Here is a 15027-nt window from a genome sequence, read left to right as displayed (position 1 = left end):
GGAGGGAATTTAGAAAGATGATAAATCAGAACAGCACACTCAGTTGTTGAGATACAGATTCTTTTTCCAATTATGCTGTACAGCACCGAGCAAACAAATTTTGTGCCGTTGCTTTTCTGACTTTCCATTTCTCTGGATAATTGAGATGGGGTTGCATTCACTCTGTAAACAAGTGAAGCTCATGCAGCTTTCCCATTCGTCCATTTGTATATGCTTTCAGAACTTTTCAGCCTATTGGCTAAATTCATTCTCTCGTTTTCCCTGCCTGCAAATACTTGTCTCATAAAGTCTAGAATTTTGTGAAAATTGGCAGGTGAAGAGAGGAGAAAGGACCCTTCTTCTCACCAAGTGAAAAGTTAGCTACTTACAGCCAAAAATGAAAAAAAAAAACCCAACCTGGTAAATGTTGAGTTTAATCAGCAAGTGTGTACCAGCAAACTGATGAGTACACAGCTAAGGACAAGCAACAGATGCCCCTTAGCAAACTGATGGTTACATTAAAGGTAAAGGAGTGGTAGGAGGAACGATGTAGGAATCAGGTGTTTCTGTGTGAAAGGGGAATAGAACATCAGCTTTTATAGTTCCACAGACCAGGGTTTGTGTAAGACGGTGGATGCCACCCTGGGTACTCCTTGTGCAATAACAAGGTGACGGAGGAGCCAACTTTACCTGAGGATGTGTGAGCAAAGCTTCAGGAAACACCTGTTGTAAACTTCTCGTTGCTCTGGGACGTTGACCAGTCGGACCTTTAACAATACCTCTTAACCGGAAACAAAGGAAAACTCGAAGCTTGTTACTGAAGGGTGTAACGGGTAGCCTTTCAACCACCAAAGAAAAGGGGCAGTCGGTACGGTTTGCCCCTGGGGATGCACACCCTAGCATGTTCCCTCTCCCCAGCGAGCCGGTTCTGCTTCATGCCAGCCTCAACAGCCTGTTTCGTTGCCGTGACCCCCAGAGTCGCACTCCCTCGTCCTGTGGGGCGTTGCTCCCTCGTTCCTGGGATGGTCAGTAGCTGCTGTTGGCGGCTAGGCTGGATGCCTCCAGGTGAAGCTAGGCTCAAGGCGAAGGGGGTCCCAGCAGTATCGAAGCGAGCTTAACGAGAGGCGGCGACGGTCTCCTGTTGGCCCGGATCCCGCCGTGCGGGGCAAACCCGCGCTTCACAGGACAGGCCTGCAAGGGGAAGATGAGAGAACCACAGCGGCGCGGGCCGGCCTGGGGGTGGCGGCAAAGCGGTGAGGGCGGTCGTGTGATGCGGGGGTCGCCAATGGCGGTGGCTGAGAACGGGGCACCTCCCCGCGGTGGCACAGCCCCCCACCTCATCTCGCTGCAGCACCCTCCCTGCGGCGAGGGCAGGGGCGGCTTGGGCCGGGCAGCCCCGAATCCGGAAGCGCGCGGCGGTTGGTGTCGGTGAGCGGGGACGGACGCAGGATGCGAGGCGCCGCCGCCGCCCTGCCCCCCCTGCCCGCTCGCAGCCAGCGCCCGAGGAGGAGGAGGAGCAGCAGCCGCGGCAGCGGGAGGAGCAGCAGAGGAGTAGGAACCGTCGCTGCGATAGCATGAGCGGGGCCGCGGCGAAACAGTCCCCCGGCGAGGGGTCCGCCACGGATCCCGCCGCTGCGGACAAGGCGGCGGCTGGGGACTCGGTGCCGGAGCCGCCGCCGCCGCTGCTGAGCGTGGATGTGACGGGTTTAGTGTCGCAGTTTGCGAGGAGCTTCGTACTGATCTTCCCCGTGTACGTGCTAGGCTATCTGGGGCTGAGCTTCAGCTGGGTGCTCATAGCCCTGTGCGGGCTCTTCTGGATCCGTAGGCACCGCGGCGGCAAGACCTCCCGCCTGGGCCGGGCTCTCGCCTTTCTGGAGGACGAGGAGGAGGCGGTGCGGCTCAGCGTCTCCTCCGCGGATCTGCCTGCTTGGGTGAGTGGCCAACACCCTCCGGCGCTTCCGAGGGAGCACCCACGCCCCGCGGGCAGCGCTACGGCCGGGCGGGCTGGGGCCTGTCACCTCCCCAGAATCTGCATGAGTTTCTACCCCGGGGTGGCCCTCTCCTGCCCGGACTGAGGGGAAGAGACTCTCTACAGGCCGGAGCCCCAGAGCCAGCCTGGTGGGAAGGAAGGGGCGAGGAGACGGCATCTCCCGCGCCCTTAGGCTACTCGTACCGGTTTGCCAGCCTCTTTGGGGACTTGGCGTCCAGCAGCGGGAGCGGCGTTACCGGACGTGGGCACCTCCTTTCATCGGGGTGGCCTGTCCCTGCCGCCCGCCCGCCCCGGCCCTGTGGTCCGCTAGCAGCTGAGGCAGCGCGGCCGCCGTGTGGTGACAGCCCCGCGGCGCTGGATTTGCCGTGGCCAGGGGGTCCCTCGCAGCAACAAACTTTACCTCAGAGTTTGGGCTTTTTTGCCCTCCGATGCCAGTAAATGCACACGTCTTGGACGTGGCGCAGTCTGTAAGGCACACAGATGTAGCGACTCGGGCAGGACCTCTTAAAAAGTTGAGATCGGAGCGGACAAAATCAGTACCTTAATGGTTGTAGGGGTTTCAGTAAAGCGTTACTTAATAGGGAGTGACATAAAAACGAGGTGGTGTTTCTGGCAGGTTTCGGGGTTGTGGTGTGAGGACTGAGGAAAAGGAGCTGTGGTGGTCTTATTTTGTGCTGTGGTCGATTTTCAAAGGCTTTCTTCGAAAGTGGGATCATCCTTTGAAAGTTTCAGGCTTTCTAATAAGCCTTAGTAACTATGATTATTTTTAGTCAAAGTTGAATACTTTGGAGGTTCAAAAGTTACAGCTGACAGCCAACCACTCATCAGTACTAGTGCTCGTACACATGTCCTGTGCTGCCCTGGTGATCTGTGCAGAGCTTGATGCTCTGTTGGTCTCTATATCTGAAGTCTTGAGGGTTTCTGCTAAACCTTCTGGCTGATTTCTTTTTTGAATACTCGTTGCTCCTTAATAATAGCCATCCAAATCTCTGCTATGTACTCTTTGCATCGACTGCATTAATCAGTGTTCCAGTAAGTATAAAAGTAACTATTTTCATGTGATCAAATTGCTGTACCTGATGTGACCCGTCCTAGCTCTGCTGAGGAAGTTACAGGAGTTCCAGATGTCTAGAGAGAATATGGTGTGTTGGTGTGAGATGAGAGTCTCTTTTACGTTTGTTTCTTTATATCTTTTATCCAAGTTCTTGTTGAAGATCATGGTAAAAATGAGGACAGTATCTAAGAGAGATGAAGTAGTTTTACTGCTTGAAGCTGAGATGTGAGTCTTAAATAATCTGGGTAATAGCTCTTACATCAGCTCTCTGTTGGTTTGGTTTTGTTTGTTTTTTTTTGTGGATTTTTTTGTTGTTTTTTTTAAACCTGTAATCATGCAGCAATATAATGGAAGTATTCTTATATGAGGCATTTAAAATTAATTAATTGAAGCTAGATTTGTTGTGGATGGTTGTATAGTAACTATCTGCTGGTAAATATTCAAGATAAGTGCTGTACGTAAATTTTATTTTAGGTCACAATTTGTTACATTTGATAGAATGGCAATTAATTCCTGTGTGGAGTTGTTCAAATAATGAAAGGTTTTGAAAGAGGCCTCTTGACTGAAGTTAGAGGCAAGAAAATCATAGAGGAATGAGTGCTGGCTCAAACACCTGCATATCCTATGACATTATGAGAAAGCAGCTGGTTAATATGCAGGGCTTCCCCAGAGGTATGGCCTTCTGATACAGCAGCTGGGAGATGTACTGCAAGTCACTGTTGGCTTTTTTGTGGCTTTATTTGTTTCCCTCTCTAGTCATGTACTTAAATTTTACAGGTCTTGCTTCTTTTCTTTCTGCTGATGTATATGCAATATTCTGGAAGTACCATGCTTCCAAGTAACTGTAGCTTCCAGGTGAAATGCAATCTGGAAGACAGAAGTCTCCTAAGAATCGAAGGCCTGCTTAAATAAAAAGTGATCTTCAGTGTCTGCTGTCATAGTCATTTAGCTTTGTATGAGTCTTTTTGCTCCCTCTGTAATGTGTCTTGGGAAACTTATTCTCCTTCCTTCTGCTTTATGTGTGTTGTCTTGGATATTCGTGGATTTTGGTCATGTTTCAGGTAGGAGCTGCTGGATGATATATGGAGCCTAACATCACTTTAATAGGTGTCAAGTTTATCCGTCTTGGTGTGAACTCCAAACTGGAGTATGTTCCCTTGGATTCTCATCAGGGAAATTTTAATTACTTGAGTAGGACAGTGCTGTGTTTTAAACATAGGAAATGTTTTACTCTCCTGGAGCTGAAACTGGGATGTAATAAACCACTTTTCAACAGAAATTACGTAATATCCCAAACATTTATCTGACATGGTATCTTTCTGGGCTCTTGAATGGAAAAGAACCTTAGCTGTGTATGCAAGATGTGATTTAATGCACCACTACTCCCCCCTCTGGGATTGATTGCTGCTTTAGCAGTACATGTTAAGTATTCAGTAATACTGCACTGTGTTATTTGTTTTTAAGAAAGTGGTTATTGCCGGTGAAGTTTTTTTTTTCTGGTGATATGCACAGTTATGATTTGAAAGTGATACTGTTGTGCTATCACACTAGAGTTCATAATGTTATTAGTTTTGTAAATTAGACTGAATTATTCTATAAGCAGGAGTTGATATAATAGGAATATTCTGTACTGTGGATGTAAAATGCATTAATTCAACATAAATACAGGTTATGTTATTTTAAATGTCAACACTGAATTATTTGAAAGAAATATATATGTGCTAAAAAATACTGCATTTACTTTCTTAATAATATCTGTCCTCACACACTTGCTAACATGTAGTTATAGCTTTGTCATGTGTTTGGAAGATGTCACTGATTTATATGGAGTAGGAGGGAGCAGAAGTGGGTGCTCTTCCAAGTCATTTAAAACTAAGCAGCAGAATTTACAATCGGAAAGGACTGGAGATCAAAATGGTCTTTAAATAAATGTGACATTTCCCCTTTCTTAGCAACATTTTTATACACTAGATGTATTTTGTACTGAAATGAATGTAATTAAAAAGCATATATAAGGAAAGTGGCAATTTAAGTATTGCTACTTAGAGGATAGAACGTAGAAAACCAGGACTCCCAATTTTTAAAGGACAGGTATCACGTTGCATTTTATTTTTAAAACAGTAAAGGAATTTTGTAATCTAAGTGGTATAATGAATTTAAAAAGAACTTTTTTCTTTCTCAGAGCAATTAAAAACTTAATCTAATTTTGCCGTTGCAGGGGGTCTCGATGGCTTTATCTGACATTTGCACCATGACAGCGTCTCTTGTTTGACATCTTTTTGGATAAGTGAAACTTAGACTCCTCTTCAAATTAGAGATTAAAAGTCATGCTGATTTTTTTTTTTTTTTTTTTTTCCTCCACCAGATATTATAAATTTGGCCTGCTGCCAGAAGCTGTATCTGTGTGCAGTCTGTCAGCAACCATCAGGAGACCAAAATAGGAACGGATCTTAGAAATTTTAAATAATTGATTCTGAAAAAGCATTTAGACAATTTTCTTTGTATCCCCAACTGTGGATTATACAGAAACTGAAATACTGTACATCTTTGTGGTAAAAGTAATGCTGTATTAGTACATTAAATACGAGTCTGCTGTAGTATTTTGTGTCTTATAGACTTGAGTTTCTGCTGCAGTTTGGAGTGACTTTCAGGGTTTTGGTTTTGTTGTTTAGTTTTCTCATCTACTTGAGATAAAAGGAAAAACCTGCAAAAATGTAATTAGGTGTCTAGTGACCTTTTTAATTAAACTGATTTACAGTCCTATTGTAAAATTTTTAGATTGGTAGATCTTGGGAATCTGCATGAAATTCTTGCAGACTGTGAGTATTGTGAATTACCATTGAACTGCTATACCACTGCTACACTTATAGGGGGGAGAGAATGTCAGCATGTACCCTTTTTAATAGATGCTGATGTATAGCTACAATAATCAATAAAATAATTATCCACCTATGTTATGTTGAGTGTGTTTGCAAAGGTGATGTTGAGTAAAACATGACTTCAATGGTAGTTGCATGTTTCTTAGTTGAATGTTGTGTTGAATATTGAACAAACTGCTAGTTTTTAGGGGTAGAGGATCTATTCTGAGTAAAAGCAGACATCAGAATATGTGTCTGAAAATGGAAATTGGTTTATAACTGAAATTATTTGTCTTTAGTCTCATGTGTTAGAATAAAATATGCATGCATACTTGTTTGGGTGTTTGTTTTTTTTTTTTTTTTCCCCAAGCCCTTCCATGAGCTTCTTGTCAAATACTCCACTTATATGGTTAGAGCAACAAAGTCTTTATTTTTTACTGGGAAGGCTGACACAGTATTTGTGGAAGAAAAAAGGTTAGATGGCTCTAACTGCAGGATCATGTCCTCTACTGAATGACATCTGCAGAGAAGGTTAATCATGTAGAATCAAGCTTACTAACTGGATCTTAGATTGATCCAGGACAGGAATTTCCAAAGAATCCTTGATGTTGGTGTTTAATATATACTCAGTAAACATGATAAACATGTGGGCTTCTCTAATACATTATGTGGTTTTAATTGCCATAGAACAGTCAGATCTTCCTCTGAACCTCTAATTATGCCTTTGGTTAATGCTGTTACTACTGTGGCTGTAGGAATTGTATGTGGAGTCTTGTATTAAAATATGAGAAGGAAGTCTGTGAGGCATTGTGACACAGTCTTCTGATCCTTTCTTCAAAAGTTAGTTGAGCATTTTAGATTGAATTTACCAAGGAGTCATTTATAAGAAAAATCACTTCCATGTATGGCTACTAAAAGCTAAGCTGGATATAATAATTTTATTTGGTTAGTAGTGCAGATGGCCATATACTTTAGGCTGCCAGCCTGCATCTGGAAAGTATAAAGGGGTGTGAGTTAGAAAAGGGTAAGAACTTTTGAATACTTGACAGCTGAAGTCTATGGCCTTCATCTGCCTTTTGTTTTTTTAAAACCGCCTTCTGTTCTAGGTGCCTCATAGTGTATGTATACATACATATGTATATTGTGGGTTGTGTGTGTGAGTTTTTTATGTGATTAGGCTTTTTTTTTAAGGAAGAAGTTTAAATTTTGTTCAGTATTACTACTTGTATCATAGAATACCACTGGATATCTGGGCACTCTGTCCAGATGAATCTTAAAAGATTCACTAGGGAATCCACCAGTTCCCTGGGGAGATTATTCCAATGGCTGATCATTTTCTTTGTGAAAAATTTTCCTCTTGTGTCGAACCAGAATTTCCCCAGGAGTAACTTGTACCCATTACCCCTCCCCTTTTCCATGTGACTTTTTGTAAAAAGGGAGTCTCCATGTTTTTCATAGCCGCTATTAAAATATCAGAGAATGGTACTAAGGTCTTCCTTAAGTCTTTTCTAAAGGCCAAGCAAACCGGGTTCTCTCAGCCATTTCTCACATGGCAAGCTTCTCAGTCCTTTGATCGTCTCTGTGACCCTTGTCTGGACTCTCTCCAGCTTGTCCACATCTCTCTTGTATAGTGGGGACCAAAACTGAACACAGTATTCCAGGTGTGGCCTGACAAGCGATGAGTAGAGTGGGATGATGACATTTTTATCTCTGCTGTTGATGCCTGAGTGACTGAGAGTATCCCATAGTTAGACATGTGAATTATGGGGTTACGAATGGAGAACCAGCAGAAGAAAAGGCAGCTATGTTGCTCAATTGATCATATCTTCCTGTTTCTCAAAGTTTTTACATTTTGTGTGTTAAAGCTGTGCTGAGGTGATGTCTGTCACATAACACATTTTCTCATGTAACAATGTGGCAAGCATTACTGTGTGATTCATATGTAAAGATCCTTTTCCACAATATTTATGGTAGAAAGCCATTTGATGAATGGATGTTTATGAACACAATATCAAACTACTAAAGAAAAATATTAGCCTGAAAGTATTAATATGCTTCTTGAGTTGGCTTTTAGGTGCTACAGGCCTTCTAAATATATATGTATAATGCATTCTTTTTTCATATTACAAATTGATATTACATAACAGTTATTAGAACCATGCAAATACATTCTTGAAATGTGCTGTTTAAGTAACTAAGAAAGTTGTGTACAAGTCTTTTAGTGTTGTGGTGTTGTTTTTTTTTTTATTTTGGCTTTGCTTTTTTTATTTTTTTTTATTTTCTTTTTGATTTTCATTTTGGTGTTCTAGTGTTGCTTCCGTGCCCAAATAATTTTACATATAAGAGCTGGCCCTGCTTTTGTCATATTTGAAAACATGGGAGTCATGAAGATCTTGTCAGTAAAGGCTGGGTTGGTTGTTTTTTTTTTTTTTTTGAAGAAAAAGTCTAGAATAGCAGTCAACCTTTTCTTCCTCTTCTACAAGATTCTTCCTACTTTAAATTACTACTGTTTTTTGAGATTGTTGGCACATCACAGAGTGTAGCTGGATGTGGATTCTAAGATTTTTATTTTTTATTTTTATTTTTTGCACGTGAGCCTGCTGGGAAATAGGAAGATGAATCAGGATTATTGTCAAAACACTTTCATTGTAGTTTATTGTGATGAAAGCCTGTTCTGGAAATTTTAAGTATTCGAAACAATTCTTTTTTGTTCTGTTCTCCTTTTGTAAAATGAAAGAAGAGGCAGCATTTTGTTTCTTGTAGGATAAAAATGTTTGACTTAACTTGATTTATGTTGCAGTTTCTCATTTATCAGATCATCATTAATTATAGCACTGAAAAGTTCTTTAATTGCTGAAGTTGCCTTTAGTATAACTTTTTTTGAGCTTTGCACAATTTTGTGCTGACCATATACCTGTACTGAATCTGGGGTGTGGGTTTATGAGAGATGTTTTTAAAAAAATTAAGTTCTTATCTTTGGCTAGTGTTTGTGAACACTTAAAATAAAGGAGGTACAGAGATGGAGTATTCAATGTAGAATTTACTGTGAATAGGAACAGTGGAGAAACAGTATTTTGATAAGAGAGGAGAGTGGTCTCATTTTAAACAGCCATTTGAAGTAAGTAAATTATGAAAACTATTTAGTGGGGTTTGGCATTTTATCACTTAACTTTTGGATCATATGGTACTTTGGTATTTTTGGGTAAGTTTTGTTTTATTTGAATGAGGAGAGTTCTGTGAAGTTTAGAAATAAATTGGTTGGATGAGGAATGAGAGGGAAGAGTCAAATCATGAGTTTGCTGAAAGTGATCATGTGTGAAACATGGAAGCCAGTTGCCAGCTTGATGTGTTTGACAGAGTCTGTAGTTGTCAAAGATGACATGAACTGACCCAGGACTCTTTTTCAGTCCCATCTGCCATGCGCTAAATGCTTTTCTCATTTTGCAGCAAAAAAGAGCATCTGGACAACACTTGCATTTCTTAGGTAGTCTTAACACCTTTCTTGAGAAAGCCTCAACTTCTCACTGAATGAGACTAAAGTTCTGTTGGGGCAAGTAAGAAAAGAAGAGAGTGTAATTAAAGATGTCTGTGCTTTTTGAAAATAAAGAGCCAACTTAAATTTGTTTTCTTTCTGGCACTTGCAACCTTCTCTGTCTTTTGATATCACAAATTTTGTTCCTTTTTATTATGTTTTTAATGTGAGTTTCATGATTTTCCTAGCTGGCAATAACGGATTGTTGTCAGGTCTGGGAAGTGAGGTTATACAAACTTGCCTCATGAGCTAATGGAGTAACTAGTTGCACTAGATTTAGTCCAAGTTAAACTTGGTTTATAAGGAAGTTTCACTACAAATATAAGGTTCTGAGAATCTGAATCCTTTCCTAATTTTGGGAGCATGTGCTAAACAATACTGTGGCTGTGCTAAATCCATTCCACTTAACCTCAGCTTCTCAGGATACTTTGGTTTGATCCCTTGTTCCTTAACATAGTTCTGTATAGTCTGTTTTCATGTCAGAGCAAGTGAGCTGTGTCACATCTTGGGTCCCATTGATACAATGGCCTGGGAGAGGGAGGAAGAAAGGTACACCTCAACTTTCTTGAACCATATCCCCAACCTACTTCTAGGTTTTATTTCCAATAGCATCTATCAAGCTTCATGTACCAGTCTTAAGAGTGGTCAAGTTCTCTTTTTCTTTGTGGTTTAAGTAGTGCAGCCTTTTTTATTTTTTTATTTGTTTAGTTACTTTGGTTTTGTTACCTCTGTGTGCTTACAGAAGATACTGTGCTTCCTTACTGTTAAAAGAGAAGTGAGAATTTTAAGGCTTCTGCGTACTAAAGATGTAGGCTTTTCTCAGCATTCAAATATGCTTATTGCAGAGAGAATCAGGGTTTGTGGTTAGAGACTGATTCTGCAGTTTCAAAACACAGTAAATTTGCATTCCTGAAAAAAATATTCTGCATCCAGTTGCGTTTTCTCACTGCCTTCTTATACCAGCTTTAGAATTTACTTGGCTACCCAATTGTAAGCTTTTTGCCAGCTTTAGTGTTTGGCTGGAACAGTTCCTGGAGTAGTTTACTGTGCAGCCACACAAGTGCTAGTGCCTACAATAAGGAGGTAATGGAAGCCTATGGTCAGGTTTAAAGTGAAATGGAACAATAGCTTGCATGAAGAGGACCTTCTTAGAATGAAGTGGCTAATAAAACTGCTGAGGTTTCTTTGTGGGGAAGCAAAGTTAGAACTTGAACAGTTTATAACATCAAGTTATAAACACCTAATTTGCAACATTTCAACAGACCTGTTAACATACTAATCATCAGACATATAGACTTTTGGTATTTAGATCCAAGCTCTGTATCTCAGAGCATGGTTGGATCATATGAGCTCCAGAGGTCCTTTCCAACCTGAATTAGTCTATCGTTTTTTTTTGTTGTGTTTTAAGCTGTCATTTAATTTGGCTTTCAGTCTCCAGTTGTGGCTTACAAATGGTAAGAAACCTTTTCTGCATAAAATAACCAGTGTTTACTTAACTGTTAAGTGTAACTAGGGAAAAAAATAGAGATGGCTATCTCTAGAGAGGTATTTTGTGGGAGGTAGTGAGGCTTTTTAAGTCATTCCGATGCTTGTCAGCTAAATACTACTAAAATTATGTGCAGCAAATCTCTAAAACATAGTTTTTCAAATGGAACTCCTGTTATATAAATAACCTTTAGAAGACAAGTGTACCCATGCAATGAGTCATTGCACAAAGTTTTGTCTGCTACACCCTGATGTAACTACAAAATTCTCCTTAGGAGTTGAAAATCTGAAACAGGGCTAACAGTTTTCAGCTGAAGCAGTCTAGAATTAAGTACTATGAAGTTGTTATTAGAAATATGAAGCTAGTTTTACTTGGCTGAAAATAACTGTCATATGACAGTCAAGCATTACATTGTCATTTGGCTGTCCTTATCATATAGCAGCATGGGTCAAGTTTATGTTAGCTCAATTGGAAGCACTTTCACTTAAGAGATTTATATTTGTGATGTAAATTGCATACATTTTTGTGTCTGTTTTATTGAATACTTTGAGAGAGTCTGTTGCAGACTCTAGCACTGTTGTTTTCGCAACCTTTGTTTGCATTCCTTCAGTTAGATACTGGCTCGCATGAATTACCCAAATAGTTTCCTTTGGGAAAATTTTGAAAGATATAACGGCGAGCACTAAATAAAATGTATTGACAATACACTGTCTTGTAGTCCATCGCTGTCTACCTGAAAAGGAAGGTGGGGAGAAAGTGGGTGAATCTCTAAAAATGCAGTGTCTTCCTGTTTCATTTTTAAAAGTAACCACAAGATATGTTGAAGACTGAAGGTAGCTATAAAACTGAATTGTTCCAATTTGAATTAATTGTGCAGCATTATGATCCACACTTCTGCTCTCAAAGTTTGTGACTGTTCAATTTTTAAAATAGCTTAGTACAAAAATGGGGATGAAAACAGTGTGGGGGTGGAACTCAAATGGAACTTAACAGATCAGGAAGCTCATAGGTTGCGTTATATTTAAGCATGATTACTTTGTAATATGTGGTTCTTAATGCCTTTTTTTTCTCAGATCTGCATAGCTTGATATAAAAAAATATGCCTGTGCCTTTTCAGATGCCTTTCTTCACATAGCATATTCTGTAGACTGTTAATTTAATCAGATTTGAAAAACTAGTGAATATACTTGCAACCTTATATCCAAAAACTTGGCAAGAACTTTTGTTGCATTCTCCTGCAGGAAAGAGTATTACAAGACATGCTCTGAGCTGTAAGTTTTTACGCAGGTTTATTGAACAAACTCTCAGGACTTGTCGGTAGTCAGCAAGCTTTATCTGTCTGCATGTTTCATGCACACTTTTAATGTAAGGATTCTATGATGCTTCAAATGAGGAAATGTCTGTTCTTAATTTGTTAATGTTTCCTAATACAGTGAGCTTGCTGGTCCAGAACTTTGAAAAATTGTAGTTTGTTTTGAGGCTAGTCTTTTCCCTCCTCCCCAGTCTATTGATTCATCTTGTTAATTATTGAACTAGAATGCTAAATTCTCTCGTCTGTGTGCATAGGAAGTTGTCTTAGTCTAGTAATCCAGTTTATGATGCAGGCTAAATTTATATTTTAAAATGCTGTGTTCCTCACCCAATGACTTTTTCCTAAAATACTTGAACTAGAAAATGAATGCTTTTCCACCCGCCCACCCTCTGCCAGTTAAATGTCAAATAGCAGCCAGGAAATGATAAGAGAGTGTTTTACAGGGGGGTACAAAAAAAACAGTGTTCAGTCATTTGACTTGCATGTGGTATAAGAATATGTGATAGATATAGTAGCTTGAATTGTAGTAATTTCTTCTTCTCTATTTGTTCATGATTGTCTTTATTTTGATTTATATTTAATGGAAAATATTTGGGCTTTTGGAAGTGGGGTTGTTTTTTTGTTTGTTTGTTTGTTTTATTTTTAGGGTGTGTTAGGTACCAGTACTGTGTTGATGTGAATGTACCTAAACTGTCTATGTTCCTTTGATAAAAACAGTATTCTTATTTCTGTCTTGTTCATGTAAGTCTTTATAATTTTCTACTAATGTTGGCTATGTATAAAGCTTTTTAAAAAGTTGCATGTAATATGTGCTTTTGTTGTTTTCAGGTCTTAACATAGATGTATGGTAACAAAACATTTTCCAACAACTATTTTTCTCAGTTCCTTTGTGTTTTGATGTTTCTTTCCCATTGTGTCCTGTCTTTCCTTAGTTCTCTACACTGAGTAACAAAAATGTTACTGATCTGTTCACTTTGTTACTTTGATTTACAAAATCCAGCCAACCCAAACTAAACCCAAACAATTAAAAAAACCCAACAAACAAACAGAAAAAGAAGAAAAAAAAAACCCAAAACAACACATACAGAAAAAAAACACCAGACAAAACCCAATGAAATCTGGGGCTTTTTTCCATTTAAGTTGCAGTAATTCATTACACACAGAACCATAGTAACAGCCTGAAAATAGATTTGGTTTGGAAATTACTTTTTTCTTTTTTTTTATGAATCAATTTCTCATACAAGAATATAAACTTTAATTTTACTACATAAGAGATGAGGAACTATAAAAGTGTTCTTTTAAAACAGTAATTCAAGGTTAGGTTATTTGCTTTTAGCTTCTAGCACACATATGCTGTTCTTGGTGTACCCACTTCCTTTATACTGATTTGTTTTTCTGGCACAGCTAGGAAGGAAGCCTGGTGTACTAGTAACACCATACCAGTACTTCTGACAAAGCTGTGAGTGGAATTACAAGTGTGTATACCTGAAATTAGGTTTTGGGTTGTTTTTCTTTTCACTAGTGCATAAACCTCTGTTAGATTTGGAGAGAGGGGTCTGCACAGTGTTGTTCTGCGTATTACACAGGAGCGTTAGGCAATTGTAGTTGGCAGTTCTTGTTTGGGAATAAGTGTAGAAAGAACCATTAAAGCCTAATGGGCAAGTTTTTTATTATTTTTTTTAAAGATATTTACCTGCAAAGTGGATACTGGAAAAACTGCATGGAATACGGGTTGACAGTCTGTGGTGGTTTTGGCTGAAGAAATCCAAACTTTCATCTTCACTTAGTTGAGTTTGGTATTTGGGAAATAGAATATTTTCAGATATTTTATAAAACATTTTTTAGGGTAAGAAGTGGAGGCGTTTGTGCTTGAAGTGAAACACTGCTGAAGGGATGGAAGTGGTTGTAGCATTTATTTACAGCTGCTTTAAAATGTTTATCCTTGACTGTGATAACATTGTTTCACATCGGCCTCCAGGGGCAAGCTGGAAAACTAGAATATCATTTAAGTGTCAGTTTATTGAGAAGCAATAGAAATGTATCTACTTGCCAGAGAGAGGAGATTAGTTCATCAGGATTCCTCAAATTAGTGGGGTTTAAGCTCCGACAAACCGCTTTGGAATTTCCTCTACTGTAAAGTTATAATTCTTGATTCCCATGTAACACATAAGCTTCCGATTTAGATACAACCTGTAAAAACTCAGGTCGTTTGCTTTCTTGCTTGAGACTTGTGGTGCCTGGGGGAATGGTTTTACTCTTTGTCAACCCCTGTCATCTTGCAGGTTTTCATTTGTTCTAGTTTCTTCATCCCACACTCAAAAGTGATGAACTCCAGCTCTGCTTTCTGCTGCTGTAATTGTTTGCATTGCCAGGCACATGGAAATAACATTCCTGTCTGTCATACTCCAGCAAAGAACACAATGTATAAGTAAAGTTGTTACTTGTGATCTCCCACAAAGTGAAATGGACAAAGCCTCTGATTTGGAGCAGCTCAGATCAGTCAATGGCATGGGATTTGAGAGGTCATTATTTTAATAGAAAGCAACTATATGAGCTCATAAGGGGGAAAGAGATCATTGAGACATTGAAATAGGTCTCTCAATGACTGTTTTTCGAAGATGGTTTACGATTTGATTTTGATTACAGACATTTCCATAAGCAAATAGATCTTCAACTGCTTAGTTAAAAGCCTCCAATTTGATCAGGTAAAAAAATGTGTTATAGATGACTGTTAAGCTTGCTGACTGATATCCTTGACAATTTTCCAAATAGCTTGAGCAGTCGGGACTGTATCTGATGCAGCAAATCACATATAG

At 39.7% G+C, this 15027-nt stretch overlaps 1 protein-coding gene across 4 annotated transcripts in view; it reads left to right on the top strand.

The window, feature by feature from the left end:
* Window positions 1-1248: 1248 nt before the first annotated feature.
* Window positions 1249-15027, top strand: part of ESYT2 (extended synaptotagmin 2) — a 74363-nt gene continuing 60584 nt past the window's right edge. For 3 of the 4 annotated variants that reach the window (XM_062621507.1, XM_062621505.1, XM_062621504.1), the window contains exon 1: window positions 1249-1910. In XM_062621507.1, the coding sequence (XP_062477491.1) occupies window positions 1554-1910 (357 nt within the window). In that variant the 5' untranslated portion in view covers window positions 1249-1553. The remainder of the gene's footprint in view (window positions 1911-15027) is intronic. The other variant, XM_062621508.1, reaches the window with a different exon arrangement.

Source organism: Pezoporus occidentalis, unplaced genomic scaffold (assembly GCF_034315485.1).
Source record: "Pezoporus occidentalis ecotype Australia unplaced genomic scaffold, CSIRO_AGI_Poc_V1 ctg23, whole genome shotgun sequence".
In the NCBI taxonomy this organism is placed as follows: Eukaryota; Metazoa; Chordata; class Aves; order Psittaciformes; family Psittacidae; genus Pezoporus; species Pezoporus occidentalis.
The sequence above is the reverse complement of the archived record's forward strand: the minus strand, read 5'-3'. Positions and strand labels throughout refer to the sequence as shown.